Source organism: Podarcis melisellensis, assembly GCF_964234715.1.
Source record: "Podarcis melisellensis genome assembly, chromosome: 2".
Lineage (NCBI taxonomy): Eukaryota > Metazoa > Chordata > Lepidosauria > Squamata > Lacertidae > Podarcis > Podarcis melisellensis.
Window position 1 is genome coordinate 13,972,985 of NC_138529.1, and position 12,617 is coordinate 13,985,601.

General features: G+C 45.7%; 2 protein-coding genes across 8 annotated transcripts in view; one reads left to right on the top strand and one right to left on the bottom strand.

Annotated features, from left to right (window-relative positions):
* Positions 1–1,541: 1,541 nt before the first annotated feature.
* On the top strand, positions 1,542–6,409 carry SPRYD4 (SPRY domain containing 4). The gene is made up of 2 exons (XM_081898990.1): positions 1,542–1,770; positions 4,837–6,409. Exons 1-2 carry the CDS (start codon positions 1,557–1,559, stop codon positions 5,382–5,384), a joined length of 762 nt encoding a protein of 253 aa, XP_081755116.1. The 5' UTR covers positions 1,542–1,556; the 3' UTR covers positions 5,385–6,409.
* Positions 6,410–6,570: 161 nt separating this feature from the next.
* The window catches only part of GLS2 (glutaminase 2), a 34,899-nt gene continuing 28,852 nt past the window's right edge, over positions 6,571–12,617 (bottom strand). For all 7 annotated transcript variants that reach the window (XM_081898661.1, XM_081898663.1, XM_081898660.1 and 4 more), the window contains 3 exons: positions 12,498–12,574; positions 9,658–9,721; positions 6,571–7,650 (listed from right to left, as the gene is read on the bottom strand). In XM_081898661.1, coding sequence (XP_081754787.1) covers positions 7,494–7,650; positions 9,658–9,721; positions 12,498–12,574 — 298 coding nt within the window. In that variant the 3' untranslated portion in view covers positions 6,571–7,493. The remainder of the gene's footprint in view (positions 7,651–9,657; positions 9,722–12,497; positions 12,575–12,617) is intronic.

Genomic DNA, 12,617 nt, shown 5'->3' on the forward strand with positions numbered 1-12,617 from the left:
ACAACGACTGTCTTAATTTACCTGCAAACATAGTGATTCTGTCAGGTTAAACATAAGCAGTTTGCAAAAGTGACATGGAATTCGGAGTGTTTTTTCAAACCTTTTTAAACTTTTGCAGTTAACTGTGCCAACCTACACACACACACACACTATTAAGTTTATAAAAGGGATGCGGGTGGCGCTGTGGTCTAAACCACTGAGCCTCTTGGGCTTGCCGATCAGAAGGTCGGTGGTTTGAATCCCCATGATGGGGTGAGCTCCCATTGGTCTTTCCCAGCTTCTGCCAACCTAGCAGTTCGAAAGCACACCAGTGCAAGTAGATAAATAGGTACTGCTGCGGTGGGAAAGTAAACGGTGTTTCCTTGCGTTCTGGCTTCCATTACGGTGTCTCATTGTTCCAGAAGCAGTTTAGTCATGCTAAAGCTCTGGCTCAAAACATTAAACATAAAACAAAGCAGGCCTGTTTACACAACCACAAGTAGTTTCAATCGGCTCATATTCCTTTTTAGATGTGTTGCCACAGGCCTGAAATAGTCATGCAGAGTTCTCTGCCCAGATTTACAAATAATTTCAGAGGGGCCACCCTGTTAGGCTGCAATAGATTGTAATGGATTGCTTTGGAGTCACTTCAGCACCAGAGAGGATGGGAATCGTATTTTGCCAGAACAAAGGCTGCAACCGTACTCCTATAGCAAAGTTTAAGAGCAGATAGAAATCACAATACGTAAAGTTCTTCCCAGATGCACTTGTTAGCGAAGTAGGTTAACTAGGCTTTCCATACGTCAAGAAAAATCCTGACACATCCTGGGTTTTGGGTGTAAAAATGGCGCCGGGGGGAAATTTGCCAAACCGTCAAAATGTCAGGGAAAACCCAGATGTATGGCAGTAGTAACAGCTCCGAAAGCTTAAAATCTGATGGAATACGTGCAGCTTGTGGACTTAACATATAGAATAAGAGAACAAGAATATATGTTGAGAGAAGACTGGAAAATGTTTATCAAACATATGAGGGGAAATTGTGTACGCTTGAAAAAGTTGGCAGCATTAAGATAAATTCAAGTGTAAATCAGTTTTGATGGATGTAGTAATGGAATACTGAATGCTTTATTTTATGTAAAATATGCAGGAATTTATGATATGTAAAATGAACCATGGAAAGAGAACAAGGGAGGTCATGGATATTTTAAAGACGTTTAAAATGAGTATTCTAAATTGTGAAACAGAAAAATTTATAAAAATTGTATATATATATATATATATAAACAAAAGCTTAAAACCACTATTTTCTGGGGCGGGAGGAGATTTCTCCCCCCCCAAAAAAAAAAACACCCCTCAACAATTTGGGTTCGTTCCCAAAAGAATCTCAGCAATTTATTCTCTCTAGTCTAGCCCACAGCCACGAACTACCCCTCTAACAAGAACAAAATGACAGCCTCGCCGGCCTTCCCTCCGTTTCAAGATGGCGCCGGCGGCATCAGAAAGCGCCGCGCCCTATGAGAAGATGGCGACCCTGAAGCTCGGCTCTCCCGGACCAATAGCGACAGCCTGGCTTTAAGATGGCGGGAGAGATCCGCAGGCGGGGGCGGCTGTTGCCCTCCTCCAAGATGGCGGCCGCAGCCGCCTTAAGGAGCAATCGCGCAGGCGCCGTCCACGCGTGGTTGAGCAGTGCCCTTTCCAAAATGGCGGCGCCCATGCTGAGGGGTGTGAAGCAGCGAGCCTGGAGCCTGTGTGTCGCGGGGCGCCGTTTAGGGGGAGAAGCGCCCCGGAGAGGTACTTGCAGTTATACCCAGTGGCGGCTCTGCGCTGCTTACGAATGTTTCTTTCCTCGGGCACGATGACACCGTGTTTAGGGTTGCTCGTCATCCTTTCGTTGGGCTGTGATAGCTGAGGTAGAAATTCAGCAGGCAGAAGGCTCCACACCGTCACATCGAGCAAACCTGCACCTGTTGAACTTCTGCCTGCTACGACGCTCTTAAACGCGCAGGACCTCTGCCGAGTCGACTCTTTTGCACTTTTTCCAATTAAGGGTCCTTGAGTCGCTCGCTTTAAGTAGCTGCTGCTGCTAATAATAATAATAATTAATAATGATAATACAATATAGCAGTACCATTATTTGCTAATGAGCCCTTCATAAAGAGGCGGGATACTTCGAGGGCCTCAGAACATCTGTTTTTTGGCCAGCAAAATGAGTTTAACATGGCGTATGTGTGTTGTTGCGACTTTTATAGAATATTGTATGTAACCTGCTTAGAATTTATTATTATGATTATGATTATGTGGTGTATAAGTGCTATAAATAAATCAGCTTAGCTTAGTAACGAAGCTGAATATACTATGTACTATAGCAGTCATGGAGGTGCAGGGGGTAGCTGTCCCCCTAAATCAAGTAAATAAATAAAAATACTTTGTAATTTTCAGTTATATACATTTCAGTAGTTCTACAGTCATTTAAACATTTCAAGACTCAACTTCCTCCTCTTTCTGCAGTTCCTTAATTTTTTTTAAATATTTTCCTTCATATTCTAAATTAACTTATTCTTTTATTCACCTACTTTAATTATATACTCTTACAAAACTGCCAGTTATTACAATAATCCTGCCAAAGTCCTTATCTATTTACAATTTATAATAATATAATAATAATTTATTATTTACACCCCGCCCATCTGGCTGGGTTTCCCCAGCCACTCTGGGTGGCTTCCAACAAAGTATTAAAATACAGTAGTCTGTTAAACATTAAAAGCTTCCCTAAAGAGGGCTGCCTTCAGATGTCTTCTAAAAGTCTGGTAGTTATTTGCAAATATTCAATAAACCATTTCCATTCTTTTGTAAAAAGTTAGTTATCTTGATTTCTTATTCCCCACCCCACCCCCCCGGTACATTTTGCCATTTCTGTATAGTCCATAAGTTTTTGTGTCCATTCTTCTTTCGTCAGATCGTCTTCTTTCCATTTTTGGGCAAATTACATTCTTGCTGCTGTAGTTGCATACATAAATAAATTTCTATACTGTTTAGGTACTTCTACCCCTATAACTCCCAGAAGGAAATACTTAAAATACTTAACTAACTGACCCATCGCATCACAGATAGGTTGGTTCTGCCCCCATCCCCATAAATCCTGGCTAAGCCCATGGCTGCCATTTATAATGCTTAGTGGTTCTCCTGCAAGACTGTTTGCCAATACAGTGATACCTCTGGTTACGTACTTAATTCGTTCCGGAGGTCCGTTCTTAACCTGAAACTGTTCTTAACCTGAAGCACTGCTTTAGCTAATGGGGCCTCCCGCTGCTGCCGCGCCACCACCGCACGATTTCTGTTCTCATCCTGAAGCAAAGTTCTTAACCCGAGGTACTATTTCTGTGTTAGCGGAGTCTGTAACCTGAAGCGTATGTAACCTGAAGCGTATGTAACCCGAGGTAACCCTGTAGTTTTGCAATTCTTCATAGTATGATTTAAAGAGAGCTTCTGTAGCTCAGTATTAAAACACAGGCTTTGCGGGCAGGAGATTCCTTATTCGATTCCAGATATCCCTAATGTAAGTCAGTAAGTGTTTGTGTCCGTGTGTGTTATCTATATCATCTATCTATCTATCTATCTATCTATCTATCTATCTATCTATCTGATCAACTGTAGCCTATACATTACCACAGAGGCACAGTTATGCTGCTATGAAAACCCTTAGAGAAGTAGAGAGTGTAGCTTCTGGGGTAAGATTGCATTTTGATTCATAACGCTACATAGATGACTGCTGAATGCTGACTCTTGGCTACAAAGTGGTGGAGTGTTCATCCAGTAAAATATTATTTCAGTTGCTGTTGTGGTTTATTAAATCAGTTTGCCACCCTTCCTCCGTAGATCACAACATTAAAATAGAAGATAAAAAACACAAAATACATAATAGAAACAAACCCGTAACCTCCCACCCTGTGCCACAACACATTTAAAAAGGTATTGGATGTTCATCAGCCAGAGGCCTGGTTGAAGAGGAACGTTTGTTCCAGGAGCCTAAAAGTATATAATGAAGGTGCCAGCTGAAATGATGATGATGATGGTGATGATGAAGAAGAAGTTACCAGATGGCACAGTTGGTTACTACCCAGCCTCCCTCTGAATGGTTGTGTTGTTAACCATAGCATTTGTGGCAATTGCATTTTGCAGGGGGGAGAGTGTTGTGATTTGAGTGACCTTGTTCATAATCCACGCTCCCCTCCATATTTATGGCTGGTGGCCCAGTTATGCCCTTAACTGGACAGGGATAGCCTAATTTCTGGTGTCTATGCTTTGATAAAATATAAAAAATATAAAGAGGCGCCTTTCTCATTCTAATCTCAGGAAAATACATGAATCTGAAGAAAAACCATACTTTGTTTTTAGAACATTTTTTTTTATTCTTACAGAAACTGATGCAGCTTTTGACTGGAACAACTAAAATGTCCAATTGAATGATAGCCCTATTCCCTTAACCCTTTTCTCCAAGTTGATGCCTTATGCTTTGTCTTATTATTTAGCAAGTACACCCATTTCCCCTATAGTAAATGTGTGTTGTTATTTCTATTAACATCTATCTGTGCAAAAGGAAACATAATAGCTCCCTTAGTTCAACAAATGTAACTGTAAAGCAGGGTCAGGGATGGGAATTTGTGGTCCTCCAGATGTTTCTGGATTACAACTCTGGCTGAGGATGGTGTGATTTGCAGTCCAGCAACATCTCTTCACCTCTTGTAAGGTGGAAAACCTCGGTGATCACAGAGTAAAATGGTTCTGCTAACCTTGCTTCCTTTCTGAGAGAAGCAGCAAAACGTACGGACTCTCATGCAATTTTCTTTCTTACTGCAGAGATCAATTTCAAGCTGGATGAGAGAACGGCCCACAGCAGCTTGGATCTGTTCAAAAAGAACACTGGTGTCATTTACCGTATGGTGGGGATTGACCCCACCAGCGTTCCCCGGAATCCTGAACGCTTCAGAGACTGGGCTGTGGTACTGGGTGACACGGCTGTCTCCAGTGGGCGTCACTACTGGGAAGTGACTGTCAAAGAATCGCAGCAATTCCGCATAGGGGTAGCAGACGTGGACATCTCCCGGGACGGTTGCGTTGGAGTAGATGACCGCTCCTGGGTCTTTTCCTATGCGAACCGGCACTGGAATGCCATGTTCGCTAATGAGACCACTCCAATCAAGAACATCGGCCACCCAGAGAGAGTGGGTCTGTTCTTGGACTACGACAGCAAGAAACTCAGCCTGGTGGATGTAAGCAAACATGTGTCCGTCCACAGCATCTTTGGTGAGTTCCAAGGCCCCCTAGTTCCCGCCTTTGCCCTCTGGGATGGTGAACTGATCACGCATTCAGGCCTCGATGTACCTGAAATTCTCGACAGGAACTGAAAACCTCTCAAGCTTAGTGATGTTTGGAGAGACGAACAATCCGCTTGGAATATGAGGCTTCAGAGTGGTACATAAAAGAAGGAATCCCTCTCCTCCAATACCCTTGTCATAGGAGCCAAAGTTTCATATCTATATATACCATTCAGCCCGTTGACTGTTTTCTCTTAGGAAAAGATGACGTCTTTGGATTCCGGGTTGAAACGTATCTCATTTGGAATGTAGTAAGATACTATTCAGAGCACTGAAGACCACATGTTCTGATTTTCTGTCTCTGCTCCATTATTCTCGTAAAAGGAGGTTGTTTGGCTGTCTACAAACTGTCTACAAACACGGGGTGCACTTGGCTTAAGTTAGGGTTTGTCCATATGGAAAATGTATGTGGTTGCTCCACGGTCAAATTTGTTTCTTTGCAGCTGTTGTGTGTGATCAGCCACACCTTTTGGTGCTCTTATCCCGTGTCCTTAATAATGTATAGAGTCCCCTTTCTCAGCCTAAGTATCTGCCTAGGCTTTCAGATGTCTGGAGGCAGAGAAACTTGGATCTCTCTGTGTACAATGCATAGCCACCATTGCCCTCTGCTGGGCCAGTGGGAGGACAAAGTAAGCCTGCATCTAAGATGCTGACATACCCATTGGAGCTGATAAACTTCGTTGCACATAATCAGATATATAGGAATGACTTTCTTTTAATACACAGCCCAATAATCCCACCTCATTCCATTATACCCTGGCTTAGCAGGGGTTTCCCTGTACAGGGTTTTGTCTATGTTTAATGGAGCAGCAATATATGGGTGCCAAATCAAGCCAGAAATAACAGCTATCTGTGGTCACTCTTTTCACAGTACTCTCAGATCTAGCACACTGACACATTCTTCAGAGGTGTGCTTTATTTTATGGAACACAACTTGAAGACAACAAGGAGCTATTTTTTTTTTAATCAAGGAAGAGCAGCAGCATTCTGTTAACTGTATGTGTGTTGGCAGTTGTGTAGTTATCACAATCAATAAAAAATAAATTTATCTGAAACATTGTATTTTCTGTTGGTGCTTTCTTAAGCTGCTTTGGACTGACCAGTGCTTTTTCCTGAAAATATCCCATGGTTTAAGAAAAGCTTTAAAACAAACAAACACCCTTCAGTCTAGAATTGCTGCTGAAAGGAGATAGGCTCTGTGAAGAAAACACTACCATTTGCTCTGAACTTCTCTCTTTATTCCAGAGTCCAATTCTGAATGCACTTGTTCGACTCATGCAAATTCAGTTGGGACTTAACAATTAAATATTGAACAAATATGCTTAGGGTTGTAACTGTCTACCCGTATTACCACACCTCTTGATCTTACTGCTTTTATCCTGGGACTTGTCTAGAAAGTTAGGGCAATGTTTAGTTTGTCTAGAAAACTAAGGCCCAGAGAGATTGTCTTATCTCCAGCATTGCAGGCACTGCTTGAGGTGGGTGTGCACTTTGCCCTTTCTGGTCTTCAAAGCTGGTGTTTTAAAGTATTTTTGTTTTTCAAACCACCCTAACAAATTGTATATCAAATGGCAATGTTAAAAAAGATAAAACTCTGCAGCCTGAAAGCTTCCTCCATCCCAGTTACACAAATACTAGGACTGCATGCTGAGGTTCACAATTATTTGAAAGAAGGGAGCAACAGCAAGTCATAGTACTTAGTGGGATAACAGTGTAGGGCAAAGGGGCACGCCTACTTTGGGCCTTAAATGCCTTTTGCCTATGTAAGGAGTGTCTGCTTTGATCTACAGGCAGTGTGAAGTGTTAGCGCTTAAGAGACAAGGTCCCAATTTGGTCTCTCACGCCAATAGCTGCTAGCTCAGTTTCTGTGGACTCTTATCAAGTTTACTGCTGTGTCACCAAGTATCGAGCTTGTGCATGGAACTAACTGGTGTAGGTGTTTCCTATAACCCAAGAATTGGGAGACTGACCGCATGAAACTTCAGGAATAGCCATTAGGATGGACCCACCAAACCACATCTCAGCTCAAATCCTAAGCAGAAGTACGTCCACTGGTGTGTCTGCCTCCTTTCAGAAATGAGAGCAAGTGACCTAGTTAAGTTTGTGTTGAAATGCAGCTAACAGAATAGTTCACAATTTTCACACCATGCTTTCTAAGTTCTCCTTGGAAAGGTCCTCAGCTGCTTCCCGAGCCTGGCTGGCTCCCAATACGTAGGTGTCCTGGTAATCTTTGAGTAGCTTCACCACTTCCAAGTGATTAAACTGCGTAGCATCGTCCAAGGCAATGTTCCCCCACCTGCAGAGAAGGAAAGAGATGAAGGCATGTGCAGCTACTATCTATTTAGAAACTGGATCCAGTCAGTATGCCAGATCTAGAACTCAACACAGATCACTTTGATGGGTGGCTGGGACTGCCTGTCTGTCAGTCACCAGAAGAGGTATGATGCTAGGTGATTCAAGGGAAGAAGGAGGAGTGCATCTTTGTTGGTGCAGTTTGAATTCAAACCATGGTTGCAGCTGGAAAGGATGAATTGGGAGCATACCCTTAAGTACCGTATTTTTCGCTCTATAAGATGCACCAGACCACAAGACGCACCTAGTTTTTGGAGGAGGAAAACAAGAAAAAAAAATACAGTGGTGCCCCGCAAGACGAACGCCTCGCAAGACGAAAAACCCGCTAGACGAAAGGGTTTTCCGTTTTGGAGGCGCTTCGCAAAAGGAATTTCCCTATGGGCTTCCTTCGCAAGACGAAAGCCCATAGGGAAATCTCCAGGGACAGCGGGGAAGTGCAGCGCGTCTTCCCCACTGTCCTCGGACCTCCTCCGAAGCCTGGCGATGGGGCGGAGAGCCCTCCTCCCCCCGCCAGGCTTCGGAGGGCTTCTCCGTAGCCTGGCGATGGGGCGGAGAGCCCTCCTCCCCCCGCCAGGCTTCGGAGGGCTTCTCCGAAGCCTGGCGATGGGGCGGAGAGCCCTCCTCCCCCCGCCAGGCTTCGGAGGGCTTCTCCGTAGCCTGGCGATGGGGCGGAGAGCCCTCCTCCCCCCGCCAGGCTTCGGAGGGCTTCTCCGAAGCCTGGCGATGGGGCGGAGAGCCCTCCTCCCCCCGCCAGGCTTCGGAGGGCTCCTCCGAAGGCTGGCGATGGGGCGGAGAGCCCTCCTCCCCCCGCCAGACTTCGGAGAAGCCCTCCGAAGCCTGGCGGGGGGAGGAGGGCTCTCCGCCCCATCGCCAGCCTCCTCCGAAGGCTTGCGGTGGGAGGAGGGCTTTCCTCCCCACTGCCAACATTCAGAATGCTGTTCTGAATGTTGGCGGTGGGGAGGAAAAACCCTCCTCCCACCGCAAGTCCCGGGAACAGAGGAGAAGCGCTGCGCGCCTTCCCCTCTGTTCCCGGACCTGTCCTGAAGGCTTGCGGTGGGAGGAGGGCTTTCCTCCCCACTGCCAACATTCAGAATGCTGTTCTGAATGTTGGCGGTGGGGAGGAAAAACCCTCCTCCCACCGCAAGTCCCGGGAACAGAGGAGAAGCGCTGCGCGCCTTCCCCTCTGTTCCCGGACCTGTCCTGAAGGCTTGCGGTGGGGAGAAAAGCCCTTCTCCGCACCGCCAGCCTGGCAAGCGGTCTCCATAGGAACGCATTAATTGATTTTTAATGCATTCCTATGGGAAACTGTGCTTCGCAAGACGAAAAACTCGCAAGACGAAAAAACTTGCGGAACGAATTAATTTCGTCTTGCGAGGCACCACTGTATTTTGAATCTCAGAAGCCAGAACAGCAAGAGGGATTGCTGCGCAGTGAAAGCAGCGATCCCTCTTGCTGTTCTGGCTTCTGGGATAGCTGCGCAGCCTGCATTCGCTCCATAAGACGCACACACATTTCCCCTTACTTTTTAGGAGGGAAAAAGTGAGTCTTCTAGAGCAAAGAATACAGTATGTTGTTGATTCTTCATATCAAGCTAGAATTTGGTGCTTTAAAAAATAAAAATGGGTGCTTTTCTCAGCCACCATAGATGGGTACCTCATTCAAAAAGTGCCTTTTGTTACTGGAAAGGAAGAAGCAAGGCTAAGGTTTGTGCCCAATTAATCCTGTTCAGTTTGGCTCCATGTGTTTACTTGTCGCACCCAATTTTGTATGTCGTCAGGTGATGGACAGATTGATAGGTAGGGGTGGTTTGGGCCAAAATACACCAGTGGGCCAAATGGGAAGGCCCAACAGGCTCTCTGACATCTTCTCTTTGGCTGTGGCAATCCCTGATGTCCCAGCTAAGAACAGACCTCCCCTCTCCCCAGTCCTTCATAAGCCTACTATTCCTCACCTGTCTTTGACAAAAGGATTTACTCTGCAGGCTTCCACCAGAAACTTCACAACCTCCAGGTGACCTGGGCAGGGGGGAGGAATAACAGAATTTTAAGGTTCAACTTCTTGGTCCACCCCCACCCCCAACAAGTCACAAAGTTATTTAAGCAGAGAGTTGGTGGATTGCAGGAAAGTTATTACAGAGCAAGTAGCTTACTCATAGCAATAGATGGACACAGTGAAACTGCCTAAGCTGCTTTGAAAGAGGTATAATTCTTCCTAAATGCCCCCTGTTCTGCCCCCCCAAAACCCCTATAGCTTGCAGAGAGCACAGTGATAGTTTAATTTGAGGTCCCTTTCTTGCTACAAAACCAGAGTTCCTTGTGTATGAGCTGTGACAGTCTGCTAACCTCTCATTAAGACAGAGCCTTAAAAATACCCGTTAATCTACATTAAAGCCTGGGACTTTTTACAGTCCCAATGTAAAACAAGCATTACTTTGTACAGTCCTGCTTAGTCAAAATATTTGAAATTAACTTTTGTCTTAAAACACAGAAAATTGATTAGCTGGGAATGTAAGGGGGCGGGGGGAGAGACAGAGATTCCTGCATCTTTTATCCCTAAGGTTGCATAGAGTTTGTGGAGACATGTAAAAGTTTAGAGCAGGGGAGAGAAACCTATATATGCTACTGGACTCCAACTCCCACCATCCTGGGGCTGATGGGAGTTGGAGTCCAACAAGATCTTGAAATGGTGGGTACAGGTTATCCACCTCTGGTTTGGGACCTTAGATTTCCATCGCTAATGGAAACCTCTTCAGCATCAATACATAGCTTTATTTTGTTCTCATGTCAGGTGCCTCCAGTTCCCAGCCGATGCCTTCTATCTTTCGCCTGCCATTTTCACTATCCTTGCACCTAAATGCTCTTCCCCACTTATGTCCCTGGTTCAGTATCTTTGATAGCCTTTGATTCTTATTATGTTCCTCTATGGTTTTCCCAGTAGTGATGTATGGAAGTGAGAGCGGGACCATAAAGAAGGCTGATCACCGAAGAATTGAGGCTTTTGAATTATGATGCTGGAGGAGACTCTTGAGAGTCCCATGGACTGCAAGATCAAACCTCTCCATTCTGAAGGAAATCAGCCCTGAGTGCTCACTGGAAGGACAGATCCTGAAGCTGAGGCTCAAATACTTTGGCCACCTCATGAGAAAAGAAGACTCCCTGGAAAAGACCCTGGTGTTGGGAAAGATTGAGGGCACAAGGAGAAGGGGACGACAGAGGACGAGATGGTTGGACAATGTTCTCGAAGCTACCAGCATGAGTTTGACCAAACTGCGGGAGGCAGTGGAAGACAGGAGTGCCTGGCGTGCTCTGGTCCATGGGGTCACAAAGAGTCGGACACGACTAAATGACAAAACAACAACAAATCTCAAAGAACATGGTGAGTGCACTTAACAGAAACGGTGTGTTGCATTTTATTGAAGCAATGCACCATTGACCCCATAGCGCTGCCACCACACTAGGCTCCACTTTTAGGGCAGAAGCAGCGTTAGAAACTCAGATATATGCTGGTGCAAAATGGCTCCTTAAACCAAAGTTGCAGTCGCCAAAATGGAATGACTAGTTGCTATTTTTGCATAATATAGCTCTAAAGTCTTGTTTTTCAAATGATGGACTATGATTATCAGTGCTGGAGGAGACTCTTGAGAGTCCCATGGACTGCAAGAAGATCAAACTTATCCATTCTGAAGGAAATCAGCCCTGAGTGCTCACTGGAAGGACAGATCCTGAAGCTGAGGCTCCAGTACTTTGGCCACCTCATGAGAAGGGAAGACTCCCTGGAAAAGACCCCGATGTTGGGAAAGATTGAGGGCACAAGGAGAAGAGGACGACAGAGGACAAGATGGTTGGACAGTGTTCTCAAAGCTACAAACATGAGTCTGCAGGAGGCAGTGGAAGACAGGAGTGCCTGGCGGGCTCTGGTCCATGGGGTCACGAATAGTCGGACACGATTAAACGACTAAACAACATTCCAACCTCTTTTTCTTAATTGTGACTGCTCCTGCTCAGGCTGCACAGGAAAAAGCATTTGGGATCCAGAAATTTATTCTGCTTGTGCAGATAAAATATAACTGATATAATTCTACAGGGTGGGGCATTGATGTATGGCAGGCATGGCCAAACTTGGCTCTCCAGATGTTTTGGGACTACAATTCCCATCGTCCCTGACCACTGGTCCTGTTAGCTAGGGATGATGGGAATTGTAGTTCCAAAACATCTGGAGGGCCAAGTTTGGCCATGCCTGGTGTATGGGAACAGTCCATATCCAATGATCCTCAGTTGGTGGAGATGTCAGGTACCATCCTGGCATCTAGGCATCTTCACTTGGTCATTAAGTGGTCCATAGGTAAAGGCAAAGGGACCCCTGACCATTAGGTCCAGTCATGACCGAATCTGGGGTTGCAGCGCTCATCTCGCTTTATTGGCCGAGGGAGCTGGCATACAGCTTCCGGGTCATGTGGCCAACATGACTAAGCCACTTCTGGCGAACCAGAGCAGTGCACGGAAATGCAGTTTTCCTTCCCGCCGGAGTGGTACCTATTTATCTACTTGCACTTTGACATGCTTTCGAACTGCTAGGTTGGCAGGAGCAGGGACCGAGCAACGGGAGCTCACCCCGTCACGGGGATTCGAACCGCCGACCTTAAGTGGTCCATAGCCAGGTGCAAAAACACTGGGCAGAGGGACACCAGAGAAGTGCATGACTGAAGGCCTGAGGTGTGTTGGGGCTGTGCAAGCCTGCAAGGTGCAAACATGGCCCTAGACTCATGAAACATTTGTGGCCCCAGCATGCTACCTTCAGCTGCAGCTACATGAAGAGCTGTGCGGGAGTCGTAGTCTTTCTGTTCCATGTCCATGGCTGACAGGGCAAATCTAGAGGGAAGCCAAGAAGAGAGTCAGTGTTATTTCCAATGCT